This window comes from Zootermopsis nevadensis, unplaced genomic scaffold, assembly GCF_977971745.1.
Source record: "Zootermopsis nevadensis isolate Lab colony 2312 unplaced genomic scaffold, Znev_1.0 Znev_ptg000072l, whole genome shotgun sequence".
NCBI lineage: Eukaryota > Metazoa > Arthropoda > Insecta > Blattodea > Termopsidae > Zootermopsis > Zootermopsis nevadensis.
The window spans coordinates 1-13,563 of record NW_028259203.1 but is presented as its reverse complement, the minus strand read 5'-3'; the positions used below and the strand labels follow the sequence as shown (position 1 = coordinate 13,563).

At 36.2% G+C, this 13,563-nt stretch overlaps 1 protein-coding gene across 5 annotated transcripts; it reads left to right on the top strand.

Annotated features, from left to right (window-relative positions):
* The first annotated feature begins 6,014 nt into the window (after nucleotides 1–6,014).
* Nucleotides 6,015–13,407, top strand: LOC147871049 (uncharacterized). 5 transcript variants are annotated; one of them, XM_087341403.1, is made up of 6 exons: nucleotides 6,015–6,281; nucleotides 6,757–6,940; nucleotides 7,288–7,401; nucleotides 8,728–8,890; nucleotides 9,780–10,038; nucleotides 13,210–13,407. In XM_087341403.1, the coding sequence occupies exons 4-6, from the start codon at nucleotides 8,875–8,877 to the stop codon at nucleotides 13,364–13,366; spliced, it is 432 nt and encodes a 143-aa protein (XP_087197529.1). In that variant the 5' UTR covers nucleotides 6,015–6,281; nucleotides 6,757–6,940; nucleotides 7,288–7,401; nucleotides 8,728–8,874; the 3' UTR covers nucleotides 13,367–13,407. The 5 variants fall into 5 exon arrangements, with proteins under 5 accessions (XP_087197529.1, XP_087197532.1, XP_087197531.1 ...); XM_087341406.1 differs by lacking the exon at nucleotides 7,288–7,401 and having other exon boundaries at nucleotides 6,015–6,182; XM_087341405.1 differs by lacking the exon at nucleotides 7,288–7,401 and having other exon boundaries at nucleotides 6,015–6,262.
* The last annotated feature ends 156 nt before the right edge of the window (nucleotides 13,408–13,563 follow it).

Here is a 13,563-nt window from a genome sequence, read left to right as displayed (position 1 = left end):
TCTTGCTTCAGCAATCGCAGTATCAGATGACTCGCTAGGTTCACTCTGGCCAGCTGAATTTGTTGCAATGACACGGAACGGTACAGTACCCTGAATGGTAAGTAAAATTTCTTGTTTATTTTGGTGCAGTATGTGACAAAATACACCAAAGTAAATTAGAGAAGTATAGAACTTGTACAAAAATATCATTAAAATCTGTAACTCACAAAAGAAGTAACTGTACTGATTATCTCAGAATGAAAAAATGAGTCATAGATACAGCCAAAATAAGAGATGTCAACTACGGCATCAGACTGCTTCTGTTTCATTTTTGTGAAAATAATGGACAATAACTTGTAAGATATCAATTTGTCAATTATATTATCAATATGAACAAAGTATTCACAACTTTTAATTTATTAAATTATTTTAAGATGCTGGAAGTCATCCCTCCAGCGCTCGCGTACACCTTTGGAACGTCCCGACTCGCGTGTGAGCGCCGCGCCGCAACCCATCAATTGAGCAAATACTTAATCAGACTATTACTGACTTTTAATTTATTTAAGGAGTTACGATTAAGAGACTAATAAAATGTTAAAACATTGTATAAAAGTCCAATTGAAGCTTCGATTTCATCGATTGAAGTTTCTAAGCAGTCTCTTTGCCTAGAATAATTCTCTCTAATGTTATCCAGTGTTTTATTTGTGAATTTTGTGATATCGCCCAATAAATTATCTGGAAAAATAGCTGCCAGAACTCGATCTCGGTTTTTAAGTTTTTTGCGCATCCCTTGCCCCGAGGAAAGTGAGAGATAATGTGCCTTTTTACTTCTTCATAGGGGAAATTTTAGAAATTTATTCATTTTATCTTTGCCAAGATAAACATCACTTATCCCTAAGTTGGAATCTTCATCTAAACTTTCAGCCGAGTTTTCTGATTGACTATCGTGATTCTCCTCTTGTGGTTCCTCATCAGAATCCTGACTATCATCGAATTCACAATCTATAATTTCTCCTGCACTCACTTGTTCTAATAACCACTTCAACTAAACATTTGGATCAGAAGATTTTATTTTAGAAGACATTACTGGTAAACGTGACCAATAGAGACGAAATTAACCCAAACTTAAAAACAATTCACTTTAGAACACAAACACTCGCGTGTGAGCGGGCCGCCGCACTATCAGAATTCTAAAAGTAAACTGATAAAAGCGGGTCTATAGTCGTAGCTAGAAATATTTCCTTTGAAATTCCCATTTAAGGGGGTTTCCTCTTAACATAGATAAAGCGACAGGAGAGAAAACAATTCCTAGAAAGAGTGTATCAGACTTCTACTGAAAATGCGGCGCTGCGCTCACAACGCGAGTCCTGGAGGGTTAATAACTGTATCTTGAAGAGAAAGGAATATCATCAATATGACAATTTGGTATTTTTAACTTACACTGGATTGTTAAGCATTCACCCAGTATGGACTTCCTTTTTCCTTCTTCTGAATAATACAGCCAGTAATGGGAGAACCACTATCTCATTTACGTCTACATGGTCCATGATAAATGGCTTTCCAGGAGCATCTGGTCCATCTAATATAGTAAATAAATTTATAAAGAAACAGATAAATTATAATCGTTTTAACACAGCACACTATGGAGAATTTAAATTACATACTGAATATTCTGCTCCTGTAATTACAATATTTCTATCAGTGTTAGTAACATTTGTAGTTTTAGCTGTTCTTAATGATGTCAGTGAAGTGCCTTCAAATTTTAATTTTGTTGAAATATTTTAAGTTTTAAACACAGACCCATTTAATGGAATAATGAAACAGAAACTTTCACTAACTTTTGTGCGTGTATGAGTGTGTCTCTCTCTCTCTCCCTCTCTCCCAGTAGTACGCATGGATATGTCATACTGTCACATTTGTATTATAAAGAAAACAAAAGTGGAACATAACAAAGATATCCTTTAGTTCATTACTTCTTTGAAAAATATGACGAAAAAAAATTAAAATTAAGAAACTGTACAACAGAGATGCAGTTGTGCTGATGACTTTTACATATAAAATCAATTTTTCCCAATATTTTAATGCCTGTTTTTAGAACAAATAGCAAAATACTGCTAATCAACCAATGTAATATCAGATTACTTGTTTCTCTTTTTCTATAAAAGAAAGCACTACTTATAAACATTAAGATTTGAAGAGAACAGAAGTAAATTATATGGACTAGACAAATATATTTGATTATTATTTTATTTTCACAGAATCGTATGTGATTACATACCAAATTCATTCTTCGCAATGATGCTCTTTGCTGTCTCAAGAGGATCAGACTCTCCTATGCTATTGACAGCCTTTACTCGGAAGAGGTACTCCTTCCGATGTATTAGTCTTGTTACGTCATGAGATAGACCTGAAGCCATGCCTGCATCTGCCCATGTGCCCCTTGACACATCCATTTTCTCCACAATGTAATGCAGAATGGGACTTCCACAATCAACCAAGTCGTACCTTACACGTAAGGCGAGCGCCCTCCTTTGTTATATTGCTAACCACTAGAGGACCTTCAGGTGGAGATGGTCGATCTGTAAACATAATATAACTTTATGATTAAGAACATTTAGATTCATGGTATATTAATTTCATTTAAAAGAAATATTCAACACCTTACTTAAGTATAAGACTAGAATATTTATTTTTGACTGAATGCTTAATTCTTCACATCCATATCTCATTCCTAGGCTTGCTTCCAAAAACAAATAATTGGGTATACGTAGCCAAATAACTTCAAAAGCAAATAATTACTACTCTTAATTTAATATGGTATGAAAGTTGTCATTTTATTTCACTTATGTAACTAGTGCTTTAATTTCATAACAACAAACTGCGGCTATGTAAATTCTACACTACAACCACTGTGATTCAGTACAGGACACGAATGACAGACACTGACATTTACTTTTGTATCCAAAACACTTCACTTCAGAGAACTGCCTAAATGTAAAGTAAGCTTCCACATGAACAAGTATCCCTAATTCTACAAGCATAAGGGCAAATACACTTACATATACCACGTATCAACAAAAGTAATTTTAATGTTGATCCTGCTTTCTTGGTACTGGTACAAAAAGCAAGACCACTATTAATAACGAATCACCATGAAAACTTAGAAATATTTTAAAGTCATAATACACTACTTCCCCGTCTTTATTTCGGTTATCAGACTGACTGGCCTAAGTACACATGTGGGTTTTGAAATCACACTCACCTTGCACAGTGACACTGGCAGAAGCTGAGGACTCCCCAGTGTGAGAGTGTAGCGCCCAGTATCATTAACGAGCTGAAAACAAAATCTCAAACACAGTCTGATTGGCAAATGTCTGAATATCAGCTCGTACTTCAGGTTCAAAAGGCTTGCCATTTACGGAGCATTTGTCTTTAGGTCTTGGTGAAGCTCCAATTGGGATGGTGTAATTAATCTTCTGATCAGCTTTTACTACCATATCTTGTAGCAAAGTCTTATCAAACCATGGTGCCTCTGAAAAATAAATAAAGATTTCTTTGTGGAGATTGAATTTATGTTACATAATTGTAGTAGTGTTTTGGGACATAAGTATCCCCATTATAAGGGAAGAGAAGGAAAAGGTAAAGAATATGAGGTTTTCACAGCGGTAAACATAAGGTCTGTTATACCAGGTTATAATGCCATGTAGCCTTGTAGGACACAAGTGATATTAGACTGAAGATGGATGCGATGTGTTCCTCCAAATGTTGGTAACCACTTAAAATAACTATATAGCTTCATGGCCAAGAAAACCATGATTTTCAGAGAGGGAAAAAATTTAAATGATAAATTTTCAGAAGTACCACTAGTCACACAACACAACACAGGAAGAATAGGCCATTTTCTTCTTAGACAGGCACGCCAACCTGACAAACTGGAAAGGAACCCACGTGTTGTGGACGATACAGAAGTATATAAAATTCACAAGAAATTATAAATACATCCAGACAATTGCTTGCTACATCCATCAATAACGAAATGCATCGTGAAGCACTTGCCAATCGATTTCATAACCACATATCTCGGAAAATGTAACCTATCCATTTGCGTAAAATTAGCCAAGGCTCTGAGATGTAGATGTAATTATAAGGATTTCATTATGAAGTAAAAATTCTGTGGGTATGAATTAGTATCATATACTGAAATTATTAAGAGAAGACCTCTAAGGGACTTTCATGTACATGGCATGCTGTTTAGTCATGAGCTCGTAAACAGGATATTCCACTGTCCACCACTCGCACGGGAGAGAAGCCGTTAGAATGTAATGAGTGTGGTCACAAGTTTGCTAAAAGTTTAAAGTTACATATGTGATGACATGTAAACATTCCTTCAGAACAAGTATAAAAGTGGATAGAAAAGTTTTTTCTGTACAAAATAAAGTTATGAAAATTAAAACTAAAGGTTTATATTGTTGGGAAGGCTCCCATCTTACACGAAAACACATATACAAATTAGTGATGAATCAATGCTTTTTTTTTTTGTTATCCCAATGCCACTGAAAGTAGATATGTGACTGGTAGGTAATGCATAAGGAACAGCCTATTATATCACCTTTAAGTCAAGCATTTAAAGGATCCTCATTGCAGTTCTGTATGTCAGTAAGAACATGCTGCATTAGGCTAGGCTAGCTTTGGTTAGCTGGTTCCACTTTGTTATCTTATTATCTTTATGCCAATGAAATATGTGTTACTATTTAGGGCTAAAGTTGCTGCCTTAGAGGCTTTTCAAAATAACACATTTTTGCTTGCAAAACTTATGTGGTTAGTACATTTTATATACACAAAGATATTCAACCAAAACCTTTTATGTGTTTATTTTGATACTAGATTAATTGCAATAAAAATGTGTATATACAGTATTTTGTGTACAGACACATGTCCAGTAAGGTCTTATAAATTAATTGATATTAAGAGAATCAAGATTTTGGAAAGGAGTACACTTTACAATATACTGACTTTCTGAACTTCATTGATAATATGTTACAAGACACACCTGAAGATGTAGAATGCAAATTAACAAAATTGAATTCTACAAATTATGAGCTGGGTATCCTAGCAATTTAGGTAACAAGAAGATATTTCAAGGAGTTGCTGATATCCTGGATGATGATATAAAAATAACAGAATTCCTTCATGTTTTGTCACACAACACTCCACATTATTCAAAAAATATATCGGAATGTTGTACAACATTGGTTCTAACAGCTGCTGCAAAGTCACAAAGTGCAATCTCTGGTGGACATCTTGAACCCCGTGCTATTTCCTTTATGAAGGCCGTAGCCTTTTGACAGGACTTCTCTGTACATGTGCGTACGTACCACAACGCTGCATAGCTCATTATGTATTTTTATCTGATGATATAAACGCATAGAAAATAAGCTATTTTCCAAACACTGACTTGCCACATTGTAGCAAAAATGTCACGGGTAATATTTACAACATAAACAAAGTCTTTGAAGTTTAAATTATTCACTCCATCACTTCTCCACTACTTGGTATTTCAACCAGTATGCACACGAGAAAGATGACTTTTAAGATTGACAAGTTCTGTGAAGCTTAATTCACATACAACACAACCATATGGTTTCACCCCGTGTGGATACCATAACGCCTTCTCAGTTTTTCTCGCACTGGAAACTACTTATTGCATACATCACAATTATACGGTTTCTTCCCCTGTGTGTATGCGTTTGTGCGCGTTGAGATGTCCGCCCTGAGAAAAACTTCTATTATATACTTCACAAGTGTAAGGCTTTTTACCTGTATGGATAAAACCGTGTATCACAAGATTTTCTTTCTGTGAGAAATGTTTATTGCATACTTCACATTTATAAATCTTCACTTCAGTATGAGTGCGATAATGTTTCTTCAAATCATCATTCCTTGAAAAGTTCTTGTTGCAAACATCGCATTATCACATTTGTACTGTTTCATTTCCATGTGTGTTGTACGATGCACTGCGTGAGAACTTTGCATACACACATTGCATTCAAAGGCTTCTCACCAGTGTGCATACGGTAATGATTTTTGAGAGGTTTGTACCACTGGTGTTACCGATCAGGCATTCGCGTTTAGTGGGCTTTGGCTGTGACGTCACAACTTGGCGGCTACGTTTCGTGAGAAAGGGTACTTTAGAATGTCTGCAGGTAGGCCAATAACCGGCGGGCAAGAATGGTTTTAATTGGAGAGTGGGGCGGAGACCTCGAAACTGTTTTCATGTGCTGTGGTATGTTGGAAAGCTTGAGGTATGCGGCATATCATAATTCAAATACATGACAAAAATGGTCACAAAACAGTTCGTAATCTTTGTAGCTGCATATCTTATGCAAAAAGGTATTTCAGGTTTGCTAATTTTTGTTGCCTTCAGGTTTGTTACGTGAACTCAAATGTAGATGGTTTCTCATCAGAAATGTTTTATTGGTATAGAGCTTATAAACTACTGGAGTAGAAACAGTGTTGTAAGTTGCATGAGTTAAATAGCATACTTCTTATCTATATACTATCTAACTAACTCACTGGTAGCAGAACTTGCAGGTCCAACACCAACAACACTAAAGCCTGTCAGCAGACATGATCCTTACTTTCATGTAAACAACTTATATCTTAATTGTCATATTTTTAATGGGAATTGTACCTTCCTCTGGAATTAGAATAAGAAATATGATTTTTTTTGGCTTATTATGAGTTCCCTTGTGTAAAAACAATTTTGTTTTTTTACAGTTGCATGTACTGGACAGACTGGGGAGATATTTGAAAGGCTGGAATGGATGGCTCACACCAATGATTCACTGGGCTGGCCAAATGCTCTGACCATCTCATATGAAGCAAATGAACTATTTTGGGCAGATGCAAGGGAAGATTATATCGCAGTCTCAGATTTATAAGGCATGAACAGGAAGCAGAGGTAACAACTGTTGCATTGTATATATATTAGTGATTCTACTAAGGTTTGTGGGAGTCGTTGATTTATGGTAGGAATGTTATGGCTGGATATTGTCCTGATGTACACCATGTTTAGTTAATTTGGTATCTTATAGCTTCCTCCAATGAATATGTGTTTCTCCCTCATCATCTTTCACAAATTTATGGAACTAGGATTTATTTTTTCCTTATTAAAATATAAAGGCAATTCCAATGCACAAAAGTTCAATAACATGAATTCATTCTATACTCTCGTCTGCACGATTACTGTGAATTTTGTTCTGGCATGTAGCAAACAGTGAAATTAAATTTTTTCTGTATTCTTTTCAGTTTGACTGTAACAAAAATTGGATTCAGACTTACTTAGAAAGTTGATTTTTATCATGAATTTATTCTGGAGAAGCTTATTGTTGTTGTTGTTGTTGTTGTAAAGTCAACATAAGAGTGAGTATGATCTTCACAGACCAGTTGCAATCCTCAAAGTATATTAGGAAGTTTTTATTACATTGAAACCTGTGGTATTTTGATATTAAACAATTAAAAATCATGTATAGTTCAAAGTGTATTGTACTCTCAGTTGCTTCTTTGTTCTGTTTTTGTGTTCCTAAGTTGTGTGCCTGCTGTATTTTTATTGTACTATGACTCGTTCCACATATGGGTGATTTAGATAAGTTGAATGCGTGTTATCTGTGTGACAGACGTCGTTATGGATAATGCACGTGAGTCTTAGTATCGCTGTTGGTGCATCATTTTAATGTATACTTTATAATATGATTTGTTTCTATCTAATAACATTTCTTGTCTCTCTGTTATGAAGATGTAATACATATATGATAAGTTCAGTTTACTAATGGTTTTGACAGTAAAATTAAAGATGGAGTTATTTATATTTAGTCGGATCTTAAGAATATAGACTTCATGCTTGACCGTTTTAAGACATTTTGACTTTATGTGGATTATCTGGCTTTGGCACTACAGATTAATAATGTTATTCTTGACGGATGCATTCCTGGCAGTGTTACTATTGGAAACATGTGGACAATGTGAGAGAAATAGTGCAGCTGGGTTGAAGAAAATGAAAATCGGTTTCTGCGTTACAGCACGGGAAATCGTATGATTTCTCATTGGCTGACATTTGGCTTGGTTAAGTTTACTCAAATGCAGACTACATTTTTCTACATACATAACCTTAAGAAATTGATGGTTCCAATGATTTTGTTCACTATAATGTACTTCTTGTTATAAGTTGTACTTGTTCTCTGCCACTTTCTTTGTGAGAGCAAGGAAAACCACAGAAAATATCCTTCATCATGGCTGGTATCCATCTTAGATTTGAAGTGGTACATTCCATCTGAATTGTAATAGGAATTTTTGTAATATCAGTTTTTATTCCTGTGGAAATGACGTGTGCATTTTAGTATGCCACAGTTATTATGCCAAATCTTTGTTAATAGAGAATGGAAATGTGATGGAGACACAGACTGCAGTGATGGTTCTGTTGAAGCCAGTTGTAATGAGTCATGTCCAGACAATCAGTTCACTTGCCAAAATAAACAGTGTATTAGCCAGTCTTGGCACTGTGATGGGGGATGATGATTGTGGTGATAACTCAGACGAAACTCAGTGTATATAAATTTTTTTTAAAATGGTGCGTTCTGTCTCGCAAACATGTTTTTCAATACGTGATTCAAAAGACTATTATGAATTAGGATATAGTATTTATTAATATCAGATATTCGAGGAAATGTCTGAAGTTCGCCGACATTTCAGAGGTGTTTGCTGCCCCCATCGTCAGGACCAAGAGCAACTTGGCTTACTCCTTGCCATGATGATGGAGACATCAAGGATCTCTGAAACGCTGGTAAACTTTTTACCAAACTATGCAGTGCTACAACCCGGAAGTCAGCCATCTTCAGTATGACAAGTTACACCAGTAAGTGATACGATATCCATAGCTTTTTTTATTTTGTTGGTGCTTGGGTGATACTGTAAAGATTGGCTATTATATTCCTTTTAGGTCACACTAGAAATTATGAAAAAATTACCATTATATTTTCTTTTTTGACAGCGACTGATAGTAGACTGTTGTCAAGACAGTAGCGAATCTTCAGCTTCCATAAAGGGTCGGAAATTTCTTGAGCATACCAATAGTTTGTCAAGAAGAGGACTCTGTTTCATGGAGTTCGGTAGTTGGTTAGTTGTTATATATATATATGTGTGCGCACAGAAAGAGAAAATAATGTGTAGAAACATTAATTACTTTTATAAATTTACATATGAAAATTTAAAACAGGAAAATGTATTCAGTTATTTTTATATGAGAGCTACAGATTAAGAGTATAGACTTCTTCCATTTATCAAAATGAAGCAGGTGAGACTGATTTATACAAGAAAAACTATGTGTAGAATAAATTCCTCTCTGGCTACCAGCTGTGTTGGGTTTCAAGAACCATCTTCATCCTAATCCAGAGGGTACTGGAGTTAAGTACCCTGGGGACCTGACATGGCCGGTAGCCTGAGAAGAATTCATTATACTTAGTTGCCATGAAAGTTTTACATCATACAAACTTATATTTGTATTTCTTGATGGAGAAAGCTTTATCACATAAGTATTTAAAGGTATTGTACGTATTTTGAACCAAATTATATTGTTTCTTCCTTTATCTTTTGTCTGTTTTATTTATTCTCTTTTTATAGGGAGCAGGGAGACATAAGTTTGAAGAAATTTTCGTCATTTCTGTTTATGTGCCTGCTACACTTAGTAAGGATCACATACGAATCTGTGTAGAATCTTTGCAAGCTACATGGTCATTTGTTTGCAGGTCGACAGTCTGGCCACTGTGGTACTGATCAATTCAAGTGTGCTGACAAGAACTGCGTTAGCAGCAAATTCCGCTGTGATGGATCTAATGACTCTGGAGATGGTTCTGATGAAGAAGACTGCATTCTACCACCATGTTATTTTGGAACCTGTTCACAGAGCTGTGTAGAAAAGAAGGGAGGGAGGAAACTTTTCTTGCCACTGCGCTCCAGGCTTCATAGGGGAAGGAACATCGAGGAACAGGACTTGTTTTGCGAGAGGTAACATTTAGTTCAATATCAGGTCTTCAAGACCTCATTTCTGTCGAGACAAACGCAGAAATATTTTAGGGCTGAGGGGCATCATGATTTGTCTAATAGATTGCTGATGACAGCCTCTGTGCTGTCTTAACTTATCCACTTGTTGTTGGACTGTATTTTTTTTGTCATAAATATTTTTATTCATCAGATATAACTTTATTAAAAAAATCTTCTTTTCCATCCTATCTAAATACAAGTTAACTAAAATATGTGAAACTAACATTTTACTTGTAGTTCTGTATGGGTGTAAAACTTGGTTTCTAACTCTACCAGAGGAGGATATGTACATGTAAAAAAGATTTTGATTTTCTGCAGGTAATTCTGATGTATACGTACATGTAATTTTTCATTGTTTCCAAATGTAGGCAAATGAAGACTGACACATCTTACGTCAAATTCATGTTTAATGTTTGCACTTTCCGGGGAAAAACCTGTCCACTTCATTGTTGCTGCTGAAATGGATCTAAGAGACCTGGTGAAAACTCTCTAATCCATGCCCTTAGCAAATCATTTAATGACCGTGGTCAAAAAGTGGAGTCAGTGGATATATTATGGGATCTAACAAATCCAAACTACATTCTGGTCTGACCACCACGGCAAGATGATCAGGAGGTCTTATTTCTATGATCTGTCCTCAACATCGAATCAAACCCCAGTCGCGGAGAGTGCAGCGAGATGACGTGATCATTGTGGTAGGCGATCAGCAAGTGTTTTAAGGATCTGATACTTTTCTGAAACTTACATGAAATTTAAACAGATGTGAAACTTTGTAGCCTGAAATTTGAATGGTACGCTGTAGCATGCTCATCCATGTCTCACATTTTTCAGCAACAGTGGTCCAAGTGGTCATTGTTATGGCTATTGCTGCTATGCCTACAGACATTGTTGTTTTTCCTTTTGTTTATTTTATTATTGTTGTTGGAGGTGGTTTTGGTGTCTGTAATCTTATCGAAACGCAGACTTTTGTCGTGGTACCATTCTTCTATTGGGTTTAGTTCACGAGCTACAGAAACCATCTTTATTTGGGACTTGAATCCAGAAGCTATCCCGACTGTAGTTTTTCATTATTTTCTGAAGTTTCTCCAGGGTTAGAATTCCGAAATTGACAGCCTTGTAATTTTGTTTTATATTGCAAAGATATATCTTTGAGAGACTTTTCCCTCTGCCTTCCCTATATTACACAACTGTATCTCAATATAATGAAGGTAATTATAAAAATATCATCTCCCAACAAACTTTAAAGAAGTTAAAGTTTCTCGTAAATCTAAGCACCATGCAATGAAGATGTGGGAGTTGAGAAGTAATCTAATATTTTGGCACCAGGTCACTAAATGTGGTGAGTGGTTAGTTTGAGCCATTCTGCAGGTGGTTGCAAACAGGAAAGGCCTTGCCTCACTTGGGAGGATAGCCAGTAGCCAGTCACATAACCAACTTATCGTTCTTGGTTTTTTATGCCCATGTACAAGTTAATTGGTTATCACATTAATGACGTTGGTTTGCATATTTATTACAACTACATTTTATTGAAACAGGCATTTCTTGAATACATGACACCAACATTTTATAGTGACAGAAATGTAACTAAGTCCAACTTTCTTAGGTTTTGAAAAATCTGAGCAGTATGTTGTCTGCACAGAGGGCTCCGAATTTCTCATTGTGTTGCTCATTCTGAATTTTTGTCTCGAATATGTTTCAACAATCCAAGCAGTGGGAATTCATTTACCTGCAAATGGTATAGAATGTTTTGAATCTGTCCGTCTCTCGATCAGCCATTTCAGAAGTGAATGTATATGTTTATTTTCAAGCATCAAACTTGGTAGACCCACAGGGGCTTTGCTTTGAACTGGGTGGGCATGCGTGTGTATTGGGTAGATGCAGGACTTGATGTGAATTAACTGGAGATAAGAAACGTACACTCGTACACACCGAGCTGGATCGACCTCATGACATTGTTGTGGGCCCTCAAACTGGGTAAAGTTGTGTGTTTTACACACGTGACTTGATCGGTGATTTCTACCACATAGATTAATTAGTTAATGATGCACTGTAAAGTGTGAAACTCTAGTGAAGGCAGCAGAATCTCACGCTTCTTTATAACATTCTTGAAGACTGACTTTACAGCATTACTGTTGCATAAGTTCATTAAATGCTAAACACTGAACCATCTGTTCAGGTTGTTTCCAAAAGATGCTGGACTTCTAATTGCATATATTTACCAAATTATGTGACAAACATAATCACGTTTCATGTTCCTGAACACAGCAGCCTCGAGAGTGAAAGTCAAATGAAAACAATTTTGGTACGTGCACCGTCAGTTTATAAAACTGCAGTTGTCTTTGGTACTGTTGCATTACGCCAACCGAAGCTTGTTCATTGGTGCTGATAGCGGCTTCAGATCTTGAGTTGTGTTGCGGATTATTCCTGTAAACAGTATTATAAGAAGAAATTGCATGGGTTGAGTTTTGAAGAGTACACTGGCCAGTACCAGCCATAAGAAAAACGTGAAGGAAACTGATTATTCAGAAATTGGTCAATGGAAATGTTGATTGAAAAAAAGTAGGATTTCAGAGTCTCATGACAGTGAGCATGAAGATGGCTGTCTTCTGGGTTGTAGTACCATGTAGTCTGGTAGATGCTGACTGATATACCAGACTACACAGTGCTACATCCCAGAAGACAGTCATCTTAATATGTCATGATGAGAACCTCAAATCCTTTATATTGATAATTGTTTTAATTTGTCGAGAAAGACTATGAACAATGTGCAATATTTTCTGGTGTTTTGGATGCCTTTGTGTTTGTGTGTGTACACACAAATCTTCTTGATAATGGTCCCAGTAATTTCAATTTAAGCAACCAGCTTGTTTATAGCAGGTCTGTTTGGAGTTTCCTTGCATTCTTGCACATAATTTTTTCTCTTCACTACTGAAGTTGAACAACTCTAGCAGGCTGGGAAAACCCTTTCACTACAACACACAATATCTTGTTCAAGACTGCAACTTATTTGTTCATTTTTTAGTGGTCTGTTGTCTTCAGGATTTTCAGCTTGGTCCCGTCTCACCCTACAGTCATTATACAGTGGCAGGATATGTGCCAACTATGAATACAGAATTTTTCTGTTATTTCTCATAGGCTTATGTTCCGGTCTGACTGGGGTGTGAACGGTCGTATTGATTCAGCGTATATGGATGGAACTGGGCGTCATTCACTTGTGGATACAATGGAACAGTGGCCAACTGGACCTGCAGTAGACTACCCAGCTAGAAGACTATATTGGACTGATCCCTAAGCATGTACTATAGAAAGTGTAGATCTCAGTGGACAAGATCATCACGTCATCAGAAGATTCCCACATAGTAAGTCTTGAGTATCGTGACAGGATTCCAAAGGATCTAATTTATGTAGGATTTGTGATTTTTATGGTAGCGAGTGTGAATATGGCTGTCTTCTGGGTTGTTGCGCCGTGTTGTCTGGTAGAAGGTTTCC